Here is a 25,838-nt window from a genome sequence, read left to right on the forward strand (position 1 = left end):
ACATGAAGCAATTATCAGAGAATCCCAAAATTTGAAAAATAAGATCCTAATGAAACCTTTTTTTCAAATTTGTGAAAAGAAAAGTCAAATGAATATGTGTAATGTGTAATAAGCGCTCTAATATCTATAACCCATTCTAAATCATGTTTTTTTCTTATGGAACCTGTAGATGCATGTGTTTACTTGCAGCCATCATTTTTTTTCCCAAAAAGAAATGTCGAAATTCTAAATTAGTCTGAAAATCATGAAATTTTAGGTGTATCAAATGTGATACATTTGGCAATAAAGGGTTAAAGTGCTGCTGCCTTTTAGCGGGTAAATGAGGAGCAGCATTTTGTGTGTAAGCTACTTCATAATCTGGTTGCAGTACTGCTGACCAATTTATTAAGTCTGTGTGCGGGCCAGATGTTATTGATTTTATGACAGAGGCTGGGGCCGGATGAAATTTGACCACGGGCCGCATTTGGCCCCCGGGCCGGACTTTGGACATATCTGCACTAGATCATGGGTGTCTAAACCTGTCCTCAAGGTCCGCTGTGGGTCCTGGTTTTTGTTCCTACCAATCGAGCACAGACAGTTTAACCAATGAAGTTTGTGCTAAAACGAGCAGCACCTGACTGCAATCAACTGATTACACTTGTGAGACAGCAGATTGGTGAAAAGATGTCGTCTTGTTTGGTAGGAATGAAATCCAGCACCCACTGCGGCCCTATGTGAAATAGTTTGGACACCACTGCACTAGATGGAGTTGCGCTAAAAAGAATGTCATGGCATTACTAACCAATATTAATCCATATATAAGGCGCATTGGATTATAAGGCGCACTGTCGGCTTTTGAGGAAGTTAGAGGCTTTTAGGTGCTCCTTATAGTGTGGAAAATACAATACTTATAATTTAATAACAATGTAATTTTTTAAAGGGTACCATGTTAAAATGTGCAATTTACCAATTTCCCAACTTAATGCATTAAGTTGATCATCTTTGAATGTAAAGTTTGTCACGTGATATGGTATTTCAAGCTAAAATGTAATATTTAAAGTTGTCTGCCCAATATAAAATCATTTTAAAATGATATCGGATAATAACGAAATTGGTGGCTGCGGTCTGAACTGTCAAGTCTCCCAAATCAAACTTCATGCAGCTATTACATCAGCAGAGAGTGAGAGAGGCAGGGAGGACATCAGCAATGGAGTTGTTCATTGGCGTTAGTGCCTATAGCTTTAACTCAATGCTAACAACAAACACGTCACCTCACGGCATAAATGTGCAACACAAAAATGATGTAAACTATGCTGGCCGACTACCGGGCGTTGCAACGGTAAAGCTACGAAACAGCCGCACATGTAGAAGCGCTAACCTATCGCTGGAACCCTCCAGAATGAAGGAAAAATACTCACATTCATTTACAGACGCACACAGATCAACATTCCCTCGCACATCTCAACAGGTGGCTGCACTTGGCTCGAATGTGCACCCTCGCTCCACACGCCTTTCTCAGCTCCAAAACACATGTGACTCGAGACCAAAACAGGAAGTGACTGAGCGGTTACCATGGAAACAAACGCGTAGTGGGGAGCTGTTGAACATTTTCTATTTAAAATGCTCTTCGTACATGACTAGAATATTCTTCATTCTACGTACATTATGAGGCAATAACAAAATAGTAACATGGACTTCATAATTGTATTGACCGGTCACATCCGTCAGCCACTGCGCAATGCCTTCAAGTAGGTGACTGTCCTACAGTCCGCTTCAGTTATCTGTAGCCGGTCGCAGTTAGTCAATACATGCAGGGATCCAACGCCGGATTTAGGTTGAAAAAGTACGAAAGCTGTACCACATACAAACAGGAAGGATTGCCTCAGGAGTGATTTGTTCGAGGATTCAAGGTAATTATTATATTTTTTATACCATGCATGCATTTTGAAATGTTGTGAAAAAAAATCAATGGGAGGAATTAGCCGCTACAGCATTGACATTATACTTTGCAATATTTATGTAAAAGAACTGCTAAGTAGATGATTTTTTTGCTTTTAACCAAGAATCGAGACAGTTTTACGTCCATATCTTTAAAGAATTCAGGGATTTAAGCATTATTCACATGAATTTTCAACAGAAAAAGCTTTGTTTACATATGGGGGCCGCTAATTTCCATACTGGCTAGCCTCATAGTACGCAATATTTACGTAAAATAAATGCTACCTGCATGGTTTTTATGCTTTTGACCAAGGATCGAGACTGTTTTCCGTCCATATCTATAAAGAATTCAGGGATTTAAGCATTAGTCACATGAATTTTCAACAGAAAAAGCTTTGTTTACATATGGCGGCCACCAATTTCCTTACTGACTAGCCTCATAGTTCGCAATATTTACGTAAAATAAATGCTACCTGCACGGTTTTTATGCTTTTAACCAAGGATCGAGACTGTTTTACGTCCAAATCTATAAATGATTTTGAGATTTAAGCATTTATTCACAAGAATTTTCACCGGAAAAGCTCTGTTTACATATGGCAGCCGCCACATTGACTGACAGACTAGCATCATACTTTGACATATTTACGTAAAATAAACTGCACTTTTTTGGTGGGGTTTTTACCAAAAATCTAGACTGTTTTCCGTCCATATCTATAAAGAATTCAGGGATTTAAGAATTTATTCACAAAAATTTTCAACAAAAATAGCTCTTTGTCCGTGACTCCAACAATGCAGGCCCCCTATTAATCGGCCCTGCGCCCTGTGTCCCGTCAATATCATAATGAAGTATATGGTAGTAACGCACAGACAATAAGGAAATTTTAATCAGATAAAATGGTTTGGAATAAGTGTTAGATAGCTCGTTACTGAAAGAAAATAATCATATTACAATAACGCATTACTTAGCAACGCATTACAACACTGGTTATCGATTAAAAAGTTATTTATCGGACAACTCTATTAAAATTCATCACGTTATAGCTTATCATGTTAAAACTAGGGCTGTCAAAATTATCGCGTTAACGGGCGGTAATTTTTCAAATTAATCACAGTAAAATATTTGACACATTTAACGCACATGCCTCGCTCAAACAGATTAAAATGACAGCACAGTGTAATGTCCACTTGTTAATTGTGTTTTTTTGTGTTTTGTCGCCCTCTGCTGGCGCTTGGGTGCAATTGATTTTATGGGTTTCAGCACCCATGAGCATTGTGTAATTATTGACATCAACAATGGCGAGCTACTAGTTTATTTTTTGATTGAAAATTTTACAAATTTTATTCAAACTAGGGCTGTCAAACGATTAAAATTTTTAATCGAGTTAATTACAGCTTAAAAATTAATTAATGGTAATTAATCGCAATTCAAACCGTCTATAAAATATGCCATATTTTTCTGTAAATTATTGTTGGAATGGAAAGATAAGACACAAGACGGATATATACATTCAACATACGGTACATAAGTACTGTATTTGTTTCTTATAACAATAAATCAACAGGATGGCATTAACATTATTAACATTCTCTTAAAGCGATCCATGGATAGAAAGACTTGTAGTTCTTAAAAGATAAATGTTAGTACAAGTTATAGAAATGTTATATTAAAACCCTTCTTAATGTTTTCGTTTTATTAAAATTTGTAAAATTTTCAATCAAAAAATAAACTAGTAGCTCGCCATTGTTGATGTCAATAATTACACCATGCTCACTCATGGTACTAACCCATTAAATCAGTTGGACCCAAGCGCCAGCAGAGGGAACCAAACACCAAAAAACAAGTAACAAGCGTACATTACGCTGTACTGTCGTTTTAGTCTGTTTGAGCGGGGCATGTGCGTTAATTGCGTCAAATATTTTAACGTGATTAATTTAAAAAAATCAATTAGCGCCCGTTAACGCGATAATTTTGACAGCCCTAATTAAAACTAAAACATTAACGGGTTTTAATATAAAATTTCTATAACTTGTACTAGCATTTATCTTTCAAGAACTACAAGTCTTTCTATCCATGGATCACTTTACCAGAATGTTAATAATGTTAATGCCATCTTGTCGATTTATTGTTATAATAAACAAATACAGTACTTATGTACCGTATGTTGAATGTATATATCCGTATTGTGTCTTATCTTTCCATTCCAACAATAATTTACAGGAAAATATGGCATATTTTATAGATGGTTTGAATTGCGATTAGTTACGATTAATTAATTTTTAAGCTGTAATTAACTCGATTAAAAATTTTATCGTTTGACAGCCCTAGTTAAAACCTAAAATCTCTGACGTGAAATTAATCAGGTTATAAATGATCAAATTCATCATTATTTATACTGAACCTTTTTATTTCCCTTGACCTGACAGCGAATTCCCTCTTTGAAGGTGACGGATGACTTTGAAGCCAATCAGCGCTGCCTTCAATGCACATTATTTGCTCGCAGGCTTGTCATTCACGTGCCAGGCAGAGTGGGAGTGCAGACGATTGGCTCGGCTGCAACTAAGTCAGTGAGGGGAGGTAGCAGCTTGCTGGGAGCGGATGGATGCTGAGAGAGAGAGAGCGCGAGTGAGAGAGAGCGAGGGAGGGCGGGGGTGCGCTTTACCGCAGTATCACTGGATTTCTGCAGCACTCATCAAAACTCTGCGGCATGAAGATAAGCGCTGGGGGGGAGGGCACACACTCGGACCGGGCTACCCTCTTACTTTGAGTCTTCCCTTCTCCATCCTTAGATAGGTTTCTCTTTTCTTTTTGACCAGTTCACACTTATTTTAGGCTCTCCAACCCCCAATTGGGAAAAAAAGAATCCCACTTTCCTCATTGGCTAATTGGATTCCCATTGCATCAGGGTGCGTTTATTATAGGGGAGTGAGATCTCATCTAGGAAAATGGCAAAGGATGGAGAAAAAGGCGAGTGGAGTGAGTATATATGGAACCCGAGGACGAGGGAGTTTCTGGGCAGGACAGCCAGCAGCTGGGGTGAGTACTGTACTGTACTGTCCAGCTACAGCAATGCAGCAAACATGGAGCCGCGCATTCTTTGACAGCTCTCTCCCTGCACCTTTTAATCTGCATGCTTGAGCGTCAAGTGGCAGTTCGTGGCAAAACGGCCGCAATTTTCCCTTTATTTATTCATTTGTGGCTTCCACTGCGCAATGCGCTGAGCATCAGGGTGGAGGCATATGGTGCAGATGGTAAATATTTAAATGTAGTTGGCCTAGTGGACAGCACACTTTGCAGGAACAGGTTGCCACTCAGAAATGATTCACTAAATTGGGCTGTAACAAGACTTGTCCGAGTTGGTTAGTAGGTTTGAGTTCATTGAAAAATTAATGAATGAAAGCTAGAGAGTCCAACTACTTGAAAGTGAAAGCTGTGCCTGCATTCTAGGTGGAACTTTGGTGAAATAATGCGTAGGGCATATGGCTCCATTTGAATGACACAGGAACATTATAATCTGGGTAAAGCCAAGAGCCAAATGCTATTTGTACCACCTCCACTCTGACCCAGTGTGAGGGATTTAACACTAATCTAATGATGGTGATGGCATCACTTCAGGGTTTCGTTTCAATAATGTCAAATAAAGTTAGAAATAGTTGCGAAAATGATGAGTTTCCTAATCAGGAAATAAAATCCAAGCTATTCTTAGATTTAGTCATTGACGGAAGCTTCCGTTCGTCGGAATCTTCCGGCGCTGTGCCAGTTAATCCAGCTCAGTGTGTCCCAGGTGCTGTTCAGGTCTGGTGGCCTTTTTAAGCCGTGCTTGCTTAAGGCCGCCTAATTGAGCTATTTGTGTAGTTAGCTACACCGTATAAAGCACCTAGACTTTGCTTTTCACCCTTTAGCACGCTCTTGACCGCAAATCGATTTCATTCACTCATCTTCTCGTTTCGTTTCTTGTTACCTTTTTAGAAGAGGTCCTAGATTTTAAACACCAAGTGCATGGTCATTCCTTTATTCATGCCAAAGTGCTTTCAGGAAAAAAAGCCTCATGGAGCCAACGTTAAGTGCTCAAATCGAATCAGATTTCTACGCGCTTAATTGGCAATGCAATTGCTGAAGTTTTTCTCAATAATACCTGCAGCTTTTCTCAATAATACCTGCAGCTTCCCTGATTTAAAACACTCTCTTGTAGGAGCCAGCCGCGTACATGTGTGTTCCCCAAAAGGATGCGGCTGCAAATGAAAGCCTCATATTTCAAAGACTGTTGTAGTTTGTTTGATCAGCAAATTCAAAGAGCCACTGAACAGCATTACCATGAACTCATTAATTCAATGGCTGCCATCGACAAAGATAGAGGAACCGGTAAAAATGGGCTGTTTTTACGCTGACCACACAGTAATTTTGGTATATGACCACTGACAACACCCAAACTAAGGATGTACTGTTGACAGACGTGGGCAGTAACGTGTTACATGGACTCCGTTACATTTACTTGACTAATTTTTTGAGAAAAAATTACCGTAATTTTCGAACTATAACCCGCTACTCTTTTCCTTCATTTTGAGTCCTGCAGCTTATAGTCCAGTGTGACTTATTTGTTGATTTATTTGGTTTAATAGGCAACACATGCCTCCTAGCATGCATTGCAGAGCTACAAATTTAAATAACAATCTAAATTCATGTTCTCTGCTAATTATTTCTTCAGTTACTGTTCCAGTTGTTTCATTAATTGCTTGTTATGGTATTTGGTAACACTTTTTTTGACAGTGGCGTCATAAGACTGTCATAAGACGGTCATATTTATGACATGACACTATCATGGGGATCACTAAATGCTTATGACAGATGCCATTAAGTGTCATCCGGCAAATTATGTTACTAACTCCAGTTTGGATCTTTTACATCCAGTCTTACTGCAACACTGTCGAATAAAGTTTTACCAAATACTATAACTAGCAATTAATGAAACAACTGGATCTTTAATATCCATTCAAAAGTGAGATAATATACCGGATAACACCAATTAGTGCTCATGACAGTCTCATGTCATAATTATGATTGTCTAATGACAGTCTTATGGCGCCACTTTCGGATAAAATGTAACCAAATGCCATAACTAGCAATTAATGAAACAACTGGAACAGTAACTGAAGAAATAATTAGTACAGAACATGAATTTCCACTGTTAATTACATATGTAGCGCTGTAATGCATGCCAAGAGGCATTTTGGACGACTGATGGCCAAATGAAGCCTCTTGAAGCAATGAAGCTCGGCAGCCAATTGGTTCAAAGCTTCATGGTGGTTCATTTGGTCTTATGCCAGTCATATGATGTCGCTGTCAAATACAGTGTTACCTGTTAATATCTTTTGGTGTGAATATCCCATAATACAGTGAGGACAGGTGCGGCTTATAGTCCAGTGCGGCTTATCTATGAACAAATGCCGTTTTCGTGTCACATTTGGTGGATGGCGGTTTATAGTTAGGTACGCCTTATAGTGCGGTACTTCCTGGAGTAGTTTTACCACGCAATACTTTTTATTTTCACTTGAGTAGATTTGTGAAGAAGAAACACTACTCTTACTCCGCTACTTTGGGCTACACTAGAGTCGTTACATTTTTGCTTTTAATTCAACATATTGACTTTATTTTTGCCCGAGATGCCAACAGTGGCTGTCTCAGTTTCACCAATTAGACGTCGCAACAATAATCACATACAGTAGCTCTATTGTACCAATCAGAGGTAAAAATGTTTTCTAACTCCACTAGAGGGCACTCATGCTCTTTGGACGGGTGATGTTTCATAGTGTTGTTCTGGTCTGAATTCCATGATTTTATTGCGGGGGGCAAATATGGTCATATAATAGGTTTTAGTAAAGTATGATAATAACCGTTCATATAGATGAAGTTGTACTGAGAAAAAAAATACCGCGATCCCTTGTTTTTTGGTCATTGACACAAGTGTGACAACAAGATGAGATCCGATGAGTGAGCATTGAGCCGCTGCAAATGAACCGCACCGCCACAAACTCTGTCTTCTTCAGGAATTACAGAGCAGTCACAGAAGTTACAGTACACACATATTTCATACAACATAGCAGGGATATGACACGACGCACACGTCACGTTCAGGATTTTTTTTGTACAATGGGGATCAAAACCCGCCGCGATAAGATCCGCAAAGTAGCGCCCCCCAAAAAAAGAAAATAAATTGTGTGTTTAATGTAGTTATTCAGATTCAGCATTGGAAAGAGATACACACAAGACATGTTTTTTTTTTTTTTTTAATGCAAAAAGTGTAATTTAAAAAAAAAATTATGATATGTTTTAAACATGTTAATCTTCCACCAAATTAATTTTAAACATGAATAAAGTAGAAAAATGCTTTTGTTTACGAAATGCTTCATTGAGTGAGTCCACTCAAATCCGCTCAAACTACTCACTTACATACAATGAGTTGCTCCAGCATTTGCTTAACAAGTAAAATGATGATTGGCGCATACGGTGCTTTGAAGTTTTGGTTTACTAGCATCTCTGGCAAGATCAAACATTAACATCTGTCAATCATCATTAACTTTATTTAGCAACTCCAGTGCACTGCCTGACCAAGAAAAGCAGCATGAGAGTGAGACTACGTGATTGGATCGGGACAGCTCATTTATATTTATTCATTTTGAATTGAAAAAAAAAAATCTCGGATGGACTGAGGGCGCGAGGTTTGAAGCGCGAAGTAGCGAGAGATCACTGTGTCCCATTATTATGATTATTTTTGTTAAATCTGACATTGTAAGCATTTATTCACAATGCTACTCACTACTTGAGTATTCTTTTCAATGAATCCTTTTTTTTACTTGTACTTGAGTAAAATTTTCTGGCTACTCTACCCACCTCTGACAGTAGATCAACAACCTTTCAACAGTTCTCATGGCTTTAATATGGCTTTTGCACTTCCATTTCTTTCATCATCGTAAAGAGCTGTCAACCTAACGGCCTCTCTAAACAAAAGACTGAACCTAAACACGTTATTTATTGAATAGTCGCAATTGAATTGAAAACTTGAACGCTGCCCTCTCACTCCTTCCTCAGTTTTCACACTGTAATCATCTTTAATGTATATTTAATGAGGCAGCCTGCACCTTCACTGTATCCAATATCTCCCAATGCAAATAATTAATCAGGCCACTCATATGTGAGAATCTCCTGTCGAGCATCCTTCCCTCGACATTTTCTTGCGGATTCCAGTCAGCCGATTTTCCACTGCGTATAGGCATGGGGTCAAGACGCTCAGCTGCTAGCCTGAGCAGGCCCCAGGTGTTACAGTTGAAAATGGGGGATGTGGCATAGAAAATGCTATTTTTAAAACTCGCCACAGGAACATCACAGACGGATGCTTCAAAAGCTAAAGGAGTAGAAGAGATGGATGACGAATATGCCTTGGATAGACTAGTATATTTGCCATGCAGTCAAAGTAGGTAAAACAACCACTCAAGTATACTAAAGTAAACTTAATAAAAGACATATTTTGTTTGAAATACATACACGCTGATTGAGAGATTAGCTTTAAAATCAATAGTTTTTATAAACGACATCCTGTTGCCACAGTGTTACATTATTGCTTTTCTGATAGCTTCATAGATAGTGTATATCTACAGCCTTCCTTATAGTGTTCAATTAATTAAAAGACCTCCTGCATAATCCCCCCCTCCTTTGGTCAGTGCAGTGTTTCCCTTCTCTGCAGTGCAGCGTTATAATGAAATTGGTTGGCGAGAGCGACCGTTCAAATGCTGTTTAATTAACACTGTTAAGTGGTCGGGGACCTACAACGTTCCGTTTGATGAGGTTTTTGCCAAATGATGTGGTTGGTGATATGAGTGGGTTGCTAAGCGGCAGGACTACATGTGAGTGAGACAGTTAGGACAAAGTATGAATGAAGCCTTATAGACCTAATGGGGTAATGAAGATTCAATCAACTGGATATAATGAAAGATTAAGATTTCAATGTTTTAGGCCCTTTTCTACAGTAAAAATAAAAAATATTCAACATTTTCCTTAATATTAAACTCTTGATTTAACGAGCTTTACAAACACACTTATTGAACTGAACTTTTTTGTATCTGATGTGATATAGTCCTATAATCTCATACCTTTCACTGCTATACTGTAAATATTCTAATCATTTTAGTTCTACATTTTGGTGTCTTGACATCAAAGCGTTTCTTTTTCAAACTTTATTTGAATGTTTATTGGTAAAATACGCTGGTATTTTTACAGTAAATCTACAAAATTGTGGAATAAGTACCGTAATTTTCGCACTATATGACACACCTGACTATAAGCCGCCACCCACCAAATTTGACACAAAAACAACATTTGTTCATAGATGAGCCCCATTGGACTATATGCAGCAGCTGTCCTCAATGAATTATGGGATATTTACAAATATTACTGATTTAAAGATATTAACCGGTAACACTTTATTTGACAGCGCCATCACAAAACTGTCAAAAGCTAAAGCTATCTCCACCCTGAACAGCCATATGTAACACCACATCACCCAATGTCCAATATTCATTTACATGCAATGTACTATGTGCAATACTTACTATGTGCAATATTCAAAGCCTCACTTTCAACTGCTGCTACTTCTATTCACACTAGGGCTGTCAAAATTATTGCGTTAACGGGCGGTGATTAATTTTTTAAATTAATCACGTTAAAATATTTGACGCAATTAACGCACATGCCCCTCTCAAACAGATTAAAATGACAGCTCAGGGTCATGTGCACTTGTTACTTGTGTTTTTTGGAGTTTTGTCGCCCTCTCCTGGCGCTTGGGTGCGACTGATTTTATGGGTTCAGCACCATGAGAATTGTGTAATTATTGACATCAACAATGGCGAGATACTAGTTTATTTTTTGATTGAAAATTTTACAAATTTTATTAAAACAAAAACATTAAGAGGGGTTTTAATATAAAATTTCTATAACTTGTACTAACATTTATCTTTTAAGAGCTACAAGTCTTTCTGTCCATGGATCGCTTTAACAGAATTTTAATGTTAATTGGTTGCGGCGCCATGAGAATGTCATTACACAATCATTATTATGATATGAGGCTGTCATGAGCATTAATTAGGGTTATCCGGCAAATTATCTCACTTTTGAACGGATATGAAAGATCTGAGCTGGACATAAATAGAGTTAGTGACATAATTTGCTGGATGACACTTAATGACATCTGTCATAAGCATTCAGTATTGCCCATGATAGTGTCATGTCATAATTATGACTGTCTTATGGCGCCTGCTGTCAAAGTGTTACCTATTAACCGAAATAAATAACAAATAAGCCGCACAGGACTATAATCCGCAGGATTCAAAATGAAGGAAAAAATGTTGCGACTTATTCGAAAATGACGGGACCACCAATTGCAAATTGTTTCTAAAGCCCTTTATCATTACTTATTAAACTGTTGCTTACCGTCGACTGTGTGATGATGCCTGAATCCTTGGTCGTATCTGTTTAGTGATGACCAAAAAGACAGACTAGCATCATTGCAATAACTGAAGAAGCCGCCTGAAAACAGACTTCAAACGTATATCAAGACAACCAGAACCGTCCAGTTGTGAAAGATTCAATGGCCTGAGAAAAAAAAACGAACTGAGTAAGAATATCACTGACACGTCTACGTCCATGCTTGAACTATCTCTCCATTTCTTTGTTCGCAGGTCTCATCCTTCTCTTCTATGTAGTTTTCTACATCTTCCTGGCCGGCCTATTTGCGCTCACCATGTACGTCATGCTGCAGACTTTGGATGACCACAAGCCAACCTGGCAGGACCGGCTCACTACGCCAGGTCAGTGTAATAACTCCAGATAAGGACCACTCAAACACAGGTCACGTCTAGTGACAACCCTTGCTTTTTTCCTCTGGCACTTGCAGGGATGGTGATTAGACCCAAAGCCGATGAGACTTTTGAGATTATCTATAACATCCAGAAAACCGAAAGCTGGGATCTGTACGCTCAAGCCCTGGACAAGTTCCTGGAACGTATGTCTGAGACATGTTTCCTTTATCTGTGTCTAACATATTCCATAATTGAATGAAAGCCCTGTCCTGGCTCTTCCTCTGCAGCCTACAACAGCAGCATCCAGGACCAGAAAAACGACGAATGCATACCAGACCAGTACTTCCTGCAGGAGGACAGCGTCGATGTAAAGAACAACCCCAAGCGTTCCTGTCAATTCAAACGTAACGTTCTGCAGGACTGCTCAGGACTCAATGACCGTTACTACGGATACCAGGACGGCAAGCCGTGCATCATTATCAAGATGAATCGGGTATGAACGAAAACATGAGAGGAAGCAAAGGGTTGTTGTTGCTAGGAGACATGGAGTGCCTGCCGTAGTGAAACGCCTTAGGAATCAGGGGGATAAAATCCCGTTTCAAAACGTAGCAACAATCTCTATGTTATTTTAACTTCTGCTATATATTTCATTCACTCAAGGTGATTGGAATGTTGCCAGGAAAGGATGGACAGGCTCCCTTCATCACCTGTGGTGCAAAGGTAAGAACCTAAAAGACTTCCAAAAGCATTCCACTGTTACACAGTAAACTGTTTCAATCACAACATGTATTGATTTGTTTTGTGACTGTGCCCCATTCTCAGAGGTACAAAGTTGGAAAAAATGAATGGGTAAGAGGGGAAAAAATGACTCAAATGCAATGTTTTATAGTGTAGAATCCAGTTCTACATAGCAGTAGACTGTAGCTAGCAGTTTCTTTTGTTGGTGCAAAATGCAATCTCACTTTTTTGAAAACTAATACTTCACAAGGTATACCTGCAATAATCCGGATGCATACAAATACATTTTATATTATTATGAATAGTATTTTATAATGGTTTAGGTTCGAGTTGTCCGATAACAACTTTTTAACCGATATCCCGATATTGTCCGACTGCAAAAATCCAACGCTGATATCAAACCGATACCAATATATGCGGTCGTGGACTTAACATATTCATTATTTGCACTGCTTTGCTAAGCTGTGACCAGCCCTTGTACAAAGGCAGATTGCTTCTATATTCACTTTGAAGGCAACATGCGTATCGGCCCAAACCCGATAATGAAAAACCGATGTCGATATTAGTGCTGCAACGACTAATCTGATTAACTGTAGTATTTCGATAAGAAAAAAAGCCTCAAATCAAATTTTGCGGCTTCAATGATTCGTTTAATTAGAATGGCGTTGTAATGGTTTGTTTTGAAAGTGTTTCATTTAGTTGTATTGATTGGGGTGGAAACACTGTCCTTCAGTGACAGTGAATATGTCATAATTCGACTAGCAGGGCTTAATTCAGCTGCTCACTGTTAAGTCCAACATAAGGTATGTTTTTGTTTTAGCTATTATGTTTGTTTAAGCATTCATGATTTAGTTTAGAAGTATATTTAGCAGTTTTTGTGGGAATTTGTGTAAACGATTTCTTAAGAGCTTTGTAAAAAAAAAAAAGACAGCATTTTATAGCATTTAAGTTAGCTAGCTACCTATACAAGTTAGCTCTTTTGTTGTGCTTGGATTCTCATTTATTTTTCTAATACCCTTTGAGGCTAAATTCAGGTATTTTAATTTAGTTTTAAATGCATTTAGTGCTCTTGTGAAATGAAAGTGCAATTCTGCATAGTTTGAAGAAACACTCAGGTATTTCATCACCTACTGTATGCGCATTCAATGCTCTTTTAAAAGTGCAATCTTGGCAAGTGCAAATATAAATGTTATTGCAAGCATGAACACTTGTTTCACATCTAATATTTATTCTGCTACACATTAAATGTTTGTAATCCGATTACACAATTATTGAAACTAATTAATAGATAGATTAATCGATCACTAAAATATTCGATAGCTGCAGCCCTAGTCGATCACTCAATATTTCAAAATGCTTTTATCGGCCACCAGATAATATAGGACAACTCTATTTAATTTTGGGGGGGTTCTTACCGACAGTTGCAATAGTAATTAGACCTGTCCCGACTAGTCGACTTAGTCGACGTCATCCATGACATAAATGCGTCGACGAGCACACCATCCTATCAACGGTTAATGGAGGGTTAAAAAATATATATGCGTGGATAGATAATAAATGTGGACGCTCAGGATGCAAGCGGGGAAAGCGGCACAAAGCCAAAAAAAACGCACCAGAGTGGTCAACGCATGGACTTATTTCAATGAAACAAAGGAGGGTACACCGTCGTGTGCAGTCTCTGCAATGCTAAGATTGAATTTGTTAGAATGATGGATGCTCCCGCTTGGGGGAAAAACACATTTAAAAAAAAACAACAACAAAAAACAATGCATGTGTGATACATCATTGGAAAGCTTAAAATCGCAATTTTCTGGGGGAAGAAAATCTTTTAACAAGAGGGCATTTAAAAAAAAAAAAAACAATTTTTTTAAACAGCAAAACCCTAACTGGAGGTGAGAGCACGCGAGAGCAGAATTCCAGACGCCGTGACTTTAACGAGATATTATCGCGTACTTCCCTTGTTTCGATCCAAAATCTCCATGTAGCATGTATCACTGAGTGTCAAGACACAGCTGTGAATGGCCACAGCTGGATTTTTGGGAGGATTTAATGGGTGAAACATTGTAATATAACAAGGGTCGTGATGCAGAAATCGCAGACATCAAGGGGTGGTCGAGATTTTCTTTTTAATATATTTACCTTTTAACTTTTTTTTTTTTTTTTTTCGATTTTTCTTGTTTTGGATCGATTATTTATCATCTAACATATCGGAGAAAAAGCGACAGTAACAAAAAAAAATACAATTAAGCAATAGTTATGAGGTAGATATCCATGACTTATTTACAGACACCATTTTTTCATTGTGACGAAATTTGTTTAAAAGTTTAAAATATGCGAATGAATAATTTTTTTAAGTCTTTTTTTTTTTTAAGCGAAATATTAGACATCAATTAATGATTCTAAGCTAAAAATGACGGACATTTTGAATAATAAATATAATGAATTACCTTCGTTTATACGGCTGGGTTGAAACAAAAGCGGTTACGCGACGTCTGTAATCGGGGGTATCCAGGGTAAAACGGACAAATTAAAAATATTTCGGGGTCTTAATGCGCCATGAATCTGCTATGGCAGCATATAGACCATTGTTCTATCAAACACAACAGTTGTTTTGGCTTAAAATACAGCAGTTTCTTTTAAGGAGGAGTGCAAGAGCAGAAACTGCTTTTTCAGGCTTGTCTGTGTTTTCCACCATATGCAAATAGTAGTAAACTATAATAGTAATGCTACATATTGTTAAGATGTTTTTGTTTTTTGTTTTTAAATAAGAATTGTTTTGAATAATGTTGGAAATGTTGAAGTCACAATGTTCTGAATCTTCTTCTGTTCTTTTCCACTACTTAATGCTATCAGCATTTTACCTCAATGTTTGTTTGTGATTTATTATTGTTATTTCTGTTTATTTGTACTTTAATAAAGAATTTAGGTGTTCCAAAATGTTTTTGTGAATTCATAAGCGTCAACAAAAATTTAATTGCTAGAATAGTGTAAAAAAAAACAAAAAAAAAACTAATCGTTAAAAAAGTCTGCTGACTAAACGGGAGAAAAATAGTTGTTTGGGACAGTCGTAATGGTAATTATAGAATTAAACTGTTTTGCTAATTCAAATGTGCAGGTATACCTAATATTGTGACCTTTGAGTTATAGCGTTATATTGTGTTTGTGTGTATTTTTTTAGACGCTGTTCTGTGATGAGAGCTTTGTCTGTCGGGTGTATGTGTTTAATTGACCATTTAAAGAGACAGTGGGTGTGTTAGATAATGGGATTTGGAGAAAAGAAGATTAATGAGTTTTCCTTCCATCCCTTTAATATGCAGTAAGCAGTATTTTTAGGCCATAACACGCCATTATGTTACATCCACATAGAGAGAAGACACTGACAAAATTGGAGAAATGGTTTACTTTCCTGCCAATGGCACCTTCAACCTTATGTACTACCCTTACTATGGCAAGAAAGCTCAGGTAAGTTCTTACAGTATAAACCAGGTCACACTGTCATATGATTAAACCAGTGTTGTTTTCGTCACGATATCGAAAATATTTCGTCAACATTTTTTTTCATGACGATGACGTGACGTTGACGAGCTAAAAACGTGTCTTGGGAGACTAAGACATAACGAGATGGATGCCAGTTGTCGTCTGACTATACGAGAACGAGATGAAAATTCGGCATAGTTTCCATCATGAATTCACAACGATATTTTCTCATCGTATGTGTGGTCGGCACGCCTCACCCCGCCACCCCCTGCCCCACACACAGGCTTATGTACTAGCCGGTGAGTAAGTGTGTGTCCATTCCAGGCTCCTTTTTTGAAACATGTGTCAGGTGCTGCTTGGTAAGTTTTGTTTTCTTATCTTGGCAATGCCATGTTGCTTTAAACGGTAAAGCTTTCTTTTAGTGGTTCCTAACTGTTGTCCCTAATTGTCGACCAATCACATGCATTCCCCTAAACCAGTGCTTCTCAATTATTTTCTGTCACCCCCCCCCCCCCCAAGGAAGACGTAAATGTTTCGCGCCCCCCCAAACTCTCTGCCGCCACTGTAAATAGTATCATTTGTCTATTAAATTACTATTATAAATACGCATCTGCCTAACATTGTGTCCCTTTTTTCTAATAAAGAAAAAAAGTAACATAGATCAACTTATAATAAAGTATAACTTTATTATAAACATTGTTTTGTTTGTAACAGAGAAGACTTGATGTGCATCAATTTGCCTGAATTAAAAAAATCACATCCAAACTAAAAAATACACTCAAGGTACATTTTTGACCATTTGATACAGAAAAATAAAATGTAATAAAATCAGTAAATAATACCAAATTAAAATTGATTAGAAACATTCACTCATGAGGACAATGTGCCAAAACATTTGACCGAAAAAACAAATCTGAATAAAAGGGGGGAAAAAAGTGTCCTTGGACAGGACCGTTTTTATTTTTGCTGCTCACAGTATTTACCTCCTTTGCAATGATGTGGAGTTATTTTTCAATTAACATGCTAACAATGCTCACTGGCTTACTGATATAACACTGACAAAGCAGGACGATTGTTGGCAATATTCGGCACGTTTTCACTGAAAAAATCAAGCGGCTTAACAATGAGATTGGGGTCTAATGTCTTTAAGTGGCGTCTTAATTGATTTGGCTTCTTGCTGTCTGCTATAATTATTTTTAGACACAGTAAACAGTGGTCTTTCATCATCACCCACTGTATTAAAAGTCAAAGCTAAAAGGCAAACGGCACGAAAAAAGCGCATTCACGGCGGCCGAGGTAGAACCGTAGGTGAGGGCAGTCGTCGTGACGATCCCAAGCCGAAAATGGCACTTCTCGGGCGGCGACGTGAGAACCGGACAAGACAGTGGGTCGCTGCGTGAGTGAGTCCGGTCGGAAAACGGCTTTCGAAAACGGCGGTGGCACACTGCTCTTCATATCTGTTGTCTGTGTGTGCTGAGTGCTCTTCCTTAGTTCAAAAATACTGCGCGCACTCTGAAAATGAGAGCGCCACTGCCACCTACTGAGTGTGCAAGTACACTTTATTCCAGTACGGCAAAAAAAACAAAAAAAAAAACACATAAAACATGTTCCCCGAGGTCACATGCGCCCCCCCTGGCATTGCTCTGCGCCCCCCCCAGGGGGGCGCGCCCCACTATTTGAGAAGTACTGCCCTAAACCCAGCTGTAACTGTAAGGGTTGGGTTTAGGGGAATACATGTGATTGGTTGACAGTTAGGGACCACTAAGAGTAAGCTTTATTGCTTTAACCTTTATAGGTCTGTGCTGAGTGATCATCACACACTAAACCAGTGCTTCTCAATTATTTTCTGTTACGCCCCCCCAAGGAAGACGTAAATGTTTCGCGCCCCCCCCCCCAACTCTCTGCCGCCACTGTAAATAGTATCATTCGTCTATATTACTATTATAAGTACGCCTCAGCCTAACATTGTGTCCTTTTTTTTCTATTAAAGAAAAAAAGTAACATAAATCAACTTATAATAAAGTATAACTTTTTTAACATTGTGTTGCTTGTAACAGAAAAGACTTAACGCGCATCAATTTGCCTGAAGTTAAAAAAAAAAAAAAAAAAAAAAAAAGTCACATCCAAACTGTAAAAATACACTCAAGGTACATTTTTGACCACTTGATACTGAAAAATAAAATGTAATAAAATCAGTAAATAATAACAAATTCAAATTGATTAGAAACATTTACTCTTCAGGACAACATGCCAAAAAATTTGACCGAAAAAACCCCAAAACTGAATAGGGGGGGGGGGGGGGGGGTTGGGGGGAGTCTTTGGACAGAAGGAAAGTTTTTATTTTCGCTGATTCACCACAGTGCTCACTGGTTTACTGATATAACACTGACAAAGCGGGACGATTGTGACAATTGGCAATATTCGGCACATTTTCGCTGAAAAACAATCAAGCGGCTTATCAATGAGATTGAGGTCTAATGTCTTTAAGTGGCGTCTTAACTGATTTGGCTTCTCCGCTATAATCATTTTTAGACTCAGTAAACAGTGGTCTTTCCTCATTTCCCACTATATTAAAAGTCAAAGGCAAACGGCCCGAAAAAAGCGCATTCTCGGCGGCCGAGGGAGAACCGTAGGTGAGGGCGCTGGTCGTGACGATCCCAAGCCGAAAACGGCACTTCTCGGCCGGACACGTGAGAACCGAAGAAGACAGTGGGTCGCTGCGTGAGTCAGTCCAGCTCTGCATGAGTCTCTTCCGTGTGCTCTTGCTTACTTCAAAAATACTGCACGCACTTTGAAAATGAGAGCGCCACTGCCACCCACGGAGTGGATGTGCAAGTACACTTTATTCTAGTACGGCAAAAAAAAAAAAAAAAAAAAAAGCATGTTCCCCGAGGTCACTCGCGCCCCCCCTGGCATCGCTCTGCGCCCCCCTGGGGGGGCGCGCCCCACCATTTGAGAAGTACTGCACTAAACTAACTTGTAGCGCTAGCATAGCATTCACATTAGCATAGCGTTCATATTAGCATTAGCATTTAGCGCAGTGACTCGGTGAGAGTTCTTAAACTCTTGGAAAACATTTTACATACAGTTCGTGGCCTCCAGGTGAGTTTTAAATGCAAATAATGTGCTGTTTTCCTGCTGAGTGTATATTTACCTGAGTCTTTCCCTTGGAAAGGCCAGGTAATGTTGTTCTGCAACTTTAGCCTACTTATTCTTCCTTATGATTTTTTTATCTTATTCGCCGCGTTTTTTTTAGGCGCCGCACAGTCCAAACCGTTGCACCGATCGGCACCGTTCAATTATCGGCACGACCGGAATTTTCGCACGACCCAAACGTTCCCAAATGACCTGATATGACTAGGCCACGCCCCCCAAACGCCCCCAAATGATCTGATATGACTAGGCCACACGCCCCAAATTTCCCCAAATGACCATATATGACTAGGCCACGCCCCCCAAACGCCCCCAAATGACCTGATATGACTAGGCCACGCCCACCAACTTTTCCCAAATGACCTGATATGACTAGGCCAGGCCCCCCAAACGTTGCCAAATGATCTGATGACTTGGCCACGCCCCCCAATGTTCCCAAATGACCTGATATGACTAGGCCACGCTCCCCAAATGTTCCCAAATGACCTGATAAAATGTCCACAAACCAACCTGGGTGGGGTTAAGATCTGTATCTCCACACAGGAAAGACCCAGGTGTAATTTCTCTAGAAATTGCAGTTTCCAGTATCATCACGAAGATGTTGAAGTCCTTTTATGTTGAATATGAATTATGTTCTCGCCTTTCAATGTTCATTCGAAATTGTTGGAAACCTATTTATTTATAAACGGCTCGGAAAATGAATGAATAAATGATTGAATTATTGATCTATTTATTTATGTACAGTGGGGCAAATAAGTATTTAGTCAACCACTAATTGTGCAAGTTCTCCCACTTGAAAATATTAGAGAGGCATGTAATTGTCAACATGGGTAAACTTCAACCATGACAGATAGAATGTGGGGGGGGGGGGGACAGAAAATCACAGTTTGATTTTTAAAGAATTTATTTGCAAATCATATATCAAAATAAGAATTTGATCAATACCAAAAGTTCATCTCAATACTTTGTTATGTACCCTTTGTTGGCAATAACGGAGGCCAAACGTTTTCTGTAACTCTTCACAAGCTTTTCACACACTGTTGCTGGTATTTTGGCCCATCCCTCCATGCACAGCTCCTCTAGAGCAGTGATGTTTTGGGGCTGTCGTTGGGAAACACGGACTTTCAACTCCCTCCACAGATTTTCTATGGGTTTGAGATCTGGAGACTGGCGAGGCCACTCCAGGACCTTGAAATGCTTCTTACGAAGCCACTCCTTTGTTGCCCTGGCTGTGTGTTTGGGATCATTGTCATGCACTCAGCCACGTCTCATCTTCAATGCCCTTGCTGATGGAAGGAGATTTTCACCCAAAATCTCTCGATACATGGCCTCATTAATTCATTCATTCATTCCTTTACACAGATCAGTTGTCCTGGTCCCTTTGCAGAAAAACAGCCCCAAAGCATGATGTTTCCACCCCCATGCTTCACAGTGGGTATAGTGTTCTTCGGATGCAATTCGATATTCTTTCTCCTGCAAACACGAGAACCTGTGTTTCTACCAAAAAGTTGTATTTTGGTTTCATCTGACCATAACACATTCTCCCAGTCCTCTTCTGGATCATCCAACTGCTCTCTAGCGAACCGCAGACGGGCCTGGACGTGTACTTTCTTCAGCAGGGCGCACGTCTGGCAGTGCAGGATTTGAGTCCCTGGTGGCGCATTGTGTTACTGATAGTAACCTTTGTTAATGTGGTCCCAGCTCTCTGTAGGTCATTCACTAGGTCCCCCCGTGAGGTTCTGGGATTTTTGCTCACCGTTCTTGTTATCATTTTGACGCTACGAGGTGCGATCTTGCATGGAGCCCCAGATCGAGGGAGATTATCAGTGGTCTTGTATGTCTTTCATTTTCTAATAACTGCTCCCACAGTTGATTTCTTTACACCAAGCGTTTTACCTATTGCAGATTCAGTCTTCCCAGCCTGGTGCAAGTCTACAATTTTGTGACTGGTGTCCTTCGACAGCTCTTTGGTCTTGGTCATAGTGGAGTTTGGAGTGTGACTGACCTCAGTCAGTCACACTCCACTAGTGGACAGGTGTCTTTTATACTGATAATGAGTTAAAACAGGTGCCATTAATACACGTAACGAGTGGTGCCTCATTAGACCTCGTTAGAAGAAGTTAGATCTCTTTGACAGCTAGAAATCTTGCTTGTTTGTAGGTGACCAAATACTTATTTTCCACTCTAATTTGGAAATAAATTCTTTAAAATTCAAACAATGTGATTTTCTGTTTTTTTTTTCCACAATCTGTCTGTTATGGTTGAGGTTTACCCATGTTGACAATTACAGGCCTCTCTAATCTTTTCAAGTAGGAGAACTTGCACAATTGGTGGTTGACTAAATACTTTTTTGCCCCACTGTATGTCCATCAATGTACAGTAAGTGTTGTTGTGAGGCACATCAAGTTGTCTTCCCTTGTCTAAAAGTGTTTTCCACCTGTAAACAAACAAAAAACTTGTAACACATGCATTTATGCGTTTACATAATTGTGCCATCCTACACGTACTGATTAGCAACAGGCTAGCAGCAGATAGCATGTGTCGCAGCCACAGCAGTACAATAGTTGTAGTAACTAATATTAAACATCATCATAATTACAATCATAATCGTAATAACAAAATCAAAGACAACAAGTCGTTTCATGCACAAGATTTTAGCTTTAGTATTTTTTGAGCACAGAACACATGAAAATACAGGGATAGGAAGACCATACCTTCCATAACACAGCAGCAACATGGCTACATAAACACCCAATCTTTGTGGTGGCACGGGCTTGGTTCCACATCGGCCTTCATGAACATGTAGTCCTCCCATGTCGTGATGATGGCAGATTGATGCGGTATTTCCAAATTGTCTTTTTTGAGGGATTTTGATGAGTGATGCCACTCTAGCTACTGCTGTTTTGATGAGAGAATGTGGATAACTGAAGTCGCGGGCAGAAATGAGGAAGTACCTCGGAAGCTTGTCTATATACGAAAAGATTTAGCGAATTGTTGACTAAAACTAGATGAAGACAAACACATTTTGAAATAACTAAAATTTGACTAAGACTAATATGTATTTTCTAGGGCTGTCAAACGATTACAATTTTTAATTGAGTTAATCACAGCTTAAAAATTAATTAATTGTAATTAAACGCAATTCAAACCATTTATAAAATATGCCATATTTTTCTGTAAATTATTGTTGGAATGAAAAGATAAGACACAAGATGGATATATACATTCAACATACTGTACGTAACTACTGTATTTGTTTATTATAACAATAAATCAACAAAATGCCATTAACATTATTAACATTCTGTTAAAGCGATCCATGGATAGAAAGACTTGTAGTTCTTAAAAGATAAATGTTAGTACAAGTTATATAAATTTTATATTAAAACCCCTCTTAATGTTTTCGTTTTAAAAAAATTTGTAAAAATTTCAAACAAAAAATAAACTAGTAGCTCGCCATTGTTGATGTCAATAATTACACAATGCTCATGGTGCTGAAACCCATAAAATCAGTCGCACCCGAGAGCCAGCAGAGGGCGACAAAACACCAAAAAACAGAAGTAACAAGTGGATATGACACTGTGCTGTCATTTTAATCTGTTTGAGCGGGACATGTGCGTTAAATGCGTCAAATATTTTAACGTGATTAATTTTAAAAAAAATAATTACCGCCCGTTAGCGCGATAATTTTGACAGCCCTAGTATTTTCGTCCAAAAGACTAAGACGAAAATTAAAAGGGCTGCCAAAAACAACACTGGTAAACATTTTGTCTTGTCATTCCAGGTGAACTATTCCCAGCCTTTGGTTGCCGTCAAGTTCCTTAACATCACCGTCAATGAAGACGTCAACATCGAGTGCAAGATCAACGCCAACAACATTCCCGCCGGAAGCGAAAGAGACAAGTTTGCCGGTCGAGTGTCTTTCAAGCTGAGGATCAACACCATTAACTAGGTTTCAAAGCCTTTTTCCTCCTCTGAAAACTTCATGTTGTGCAACATTGCACATGCACAGAAAAGAATTGCAGCATTTCCACCCTTTGTGAGTTTTGTTTACAACCCGCTCCCGCAAAAAAATGATGGGGTGCACATGGTTTGTCCAGATGTGTGATCAGCAAATGCAAGAATAAAGGGTGGTAATCCTGTAATTATTTCTGTCTGTGAGCTTGGAGACAAATTTCTTTCTGTAAATTCATTTGAGGTGACGTCTATTTATACTGCATGACAAACGAAAAGGGGATGTAACGCGTCTTTTTAAAAGTTTGCAAGGACCAGTAAGACCACGGTATTGCTGCTCCTAATTTGCTGCCTCAATATAGAGCATTCCTCTATACATAATACACACCAATACAAAATGTGCAATCTACAGTTTTTATTTCTAATATATCATAAACCTTTGCTGAACTAGGGATGGGTATATGACTAAATTGACCATAAGGAATTAAGCGATGAATCATTCTATAACTTTTGAAGTATTATTCTATTATAGAGTTCTGGTTGAAGATAATTAGTGCGCTCTATTTGCGGCTCCAAAGATTTCTTAACAATCATTATGCCCATCCCTAAACTTAACTTGTTGCACTCAAAATGATAATCCGACCATATATATATCTTGACGGATGGATGCTGAGATGAAGCCATTTTGCATGTGTGTATTGTCTTTTGCGCTATGAGGGTAGGAGGCCCATATGTCCCCACTCTTTGCTCCTTACGGGAAAAAAAAGACAAAAAGTTCTGTGAAACCGCTGACCACCAGGAGGGACCGCCGTGTAAGCGACCAATTGGAATCGCAGTTTTAAGACAAATTGGCATGACGTGATGCGGGAGAGTTTCAAACCTTTAAGTGTGCATTTGTGGCTTCAGTGTTTGCGTGTACGTTCAGTTTGTTGGCGCATTTCATACCATGGGTCGGGAAATTGCATGCACTGTGCAATAGTCAATAAATCCGTATATGCTATGAATGATTGATCCCATTATTTAGAGCAGAGCAATTCTGCATCCACTAGGCGGTTGGATGTGATGAGCGCATCGCTCACTTCCAATTATCCCACGAGGTCTTCCTTGCATTGTTTCGCTTTCGCCAGTTTCGGAAAGACTAACCCTGTCTCCAGTTCGCATTTTTTTCATTGTGTGGGATTACTTGAAAATGGGGGACTTTATGAAATTTGTTCTCTAGTGTTCAGATTTAGCTCAAACAATCAACTGTATAGTAAAGGTCACTTTAGTATACATCCTGACACGCCCTGACATATTTTTTAAAGTAGATGTTGATAGTTATAGCTATATTGACATTTAGAAGTCTTGAAGCTTTTGTTTGATTGATTTTGTATTGATTTGCATTGGTGTGCTTTGGTTTTTGGGGTGACACTGACTTGAATTCGTCTATACATTTTGAAAAGAGCGTTTCTAACAGAGACATCTGTGTTGTTTTTCTTAAAATCATCGTAAAACATTCTCTTGACAAGTGTCTAGGTTTTTTTTTTTTTTTATATGAGACTTGGCGGAGATATGTTTGAAAGGTCTAAAGTAAACCAAGTGGAAATTTACAACTTCTTAGCCCAAATTTGAACTGGTGGGCTACTGCAGCCGAGGGTTTGATGGTGCTAAATAATCCTAAATCCAAGTGTCTCAGTGTCCTCTAACTACCGACTAATATAATCAAGCCATTTGACTTCAATCCAGACATAATGTCGAGTCTATTTTTTTTTTTTTTAAACTGATATTTCCAACTCACACACGCACATTTTTGCTGTTGCTGAAACGCTTAATTTCCCTCTAATCTCTTAATCTGGTGGGCTAATCCAACAGCATGCTTGCTCAATTTCTTTGCCCTATATCGTTTGTCCTCAACCTGGCCTTTAAAATTAAAATTAAAACACGGACAATTAATTTATTCAACCTGAAATTGGATTTATTTGATTTGAGAGCCATTAAATTATTCAACACTAACTAAAACTTTATTTCTTTTGCCATCTGCATGAGAAGATGAGTTCTTCAACCAAAGACCCTCATCCCACTTTCAGTTTTTCCTTAGCAACAACATGTTGGAGAGTAAAGATCAGATCAAAGATGTGCTGCAGAGATACTTAAGGATTCGTGCGAGTGCACAAAGCAGCTGCGTTATAAAAAGACCTCCTCTTACATAACAATCATACGCACAATAGTGTTTCACAAAGACGTAACAGTGCCTCCTGGTGGACAGAACGTGTTGTTGCCAGTGTCCTGGTTACTCGCCTCTCATCTCCGTTTATCCATTTCCTCTGTGATAATTTGGAGATGTCCTCAGAAAGCAATATATCTCTTTCTTGTGTGGCCATGCGATTTATACATGGAAAAGGGATTAAACAAAACGCGAGCGAGAACAAGATGTCAAGAGGCAACAATCGAGAAAGTATGTATAAACGTATTGTTTGTGACAGACTATTTTTATTGCAGTTTTGTTGTAATGTTTAGAGAATGTATCAGCTCGGATTGTATTATGTTACTTGAGACATATTTAAGGTTTTCACCTGTTATTAATTGAATGGTTTGGTTTGACAAGGTTGTTGGTGTTTTTTTTATATATATTTTTTTGCGTGTGTGTGCGTGTGATATTTCCAGTCTTGCCCCATTAAAGGGTGCGACCTTTTCTGGACAAAAACACACCGTGTTCCAGCCAAAAATTATTGGTAAAAGTATGCTAAATGTTTTTTTTTTTTTTAAATAAAAAT

At 38.7% G+C, this 25,838-nt stretch overlaps 1 protein-coding gene across 2 annotated transcripts; it reads left to right on the top strand.

The window, feature by feature from the left end:
* The first annotated feature begins 4,592 nt into the window (after nucleotides 1–4,592).
* atp1b2b (ATPase Na+/K+ transporting subunit beta 2b) lies at nucleotides 4,593–25,825 on the top strand. Of its 2 annotated transcripts, XM_057821223.1 has the most exons (8): nucleotides 4,593–4,951; nucleotides 11,644–11,772; nucleotides 11,859–11,966; nucleotides 12,051–12,256; nucleotides 12,424–12,483; nucleotides 12,586–12,612; nucleotides 15,868–15,963; nucleotides 22,916–25,825. In XM_057821223.1, the coding sequence occupies exons 1-8, from the start codon at nucleotides 4,861–4,863 to the stop codon at nucleotides 23,081–23,083; spliced, it is 885 nt and encodes a 294-aa protein (XP_057677206.1). In that variant the 5' UTR covers nucleotides 4,593–4,860; the 3' UTR covers nucleotides 23,084–25,825. The 2 variants fall into 2 exon arrangements, with proteins under 2 accessions (XP_057677206.1, XP_057677207.1); XM_057821224.1 differs by lacking the exon at nucleotides 12,586–12,612.
* The last annotated feature ends 13 nt before the right edge of the window (nucleotides 25,826–25,838 follow it).

This window comes from Corythoichthys intestinalis, chromosome 18 (assembly GCF_030265065.1).
Source record: "Corythoichthys intestinalis isolate RoL2023-P3 chromosome 18, ASM3026506v1, whole genome shotgun sequence".
NCBI classification, from domain to species: Eukaryota; Metazoa; Chordata; class Actinopteri; order Syngnathiformes; family Syngnathidae; genus Corythoichthys; species Corythoichthys intestinalis.

Coding starts and splice junctions, on each gene's coding strand:
- atp1b2b (XM_057821223.1), top strand. CDS start 4,861: ATGGCAAAGGATGGAGAAAAAGGCGAGTGGAGTGAGTATATATGGAAC. Junction 12,484..12,585: donor TCATCACCTGTGGTGCAAAG/GTAAGAACCTAA, acceptor CCCCATTCTCAG/AGGTACAAAGTTGGAAAAAA. Junction 12,613..15,867: donor AAGTTGGAAAAAATGAATGG/GTAAGAGGGGAA, acceptor ACATCCACATAG/AGAGAAGACACTGACAAAAT.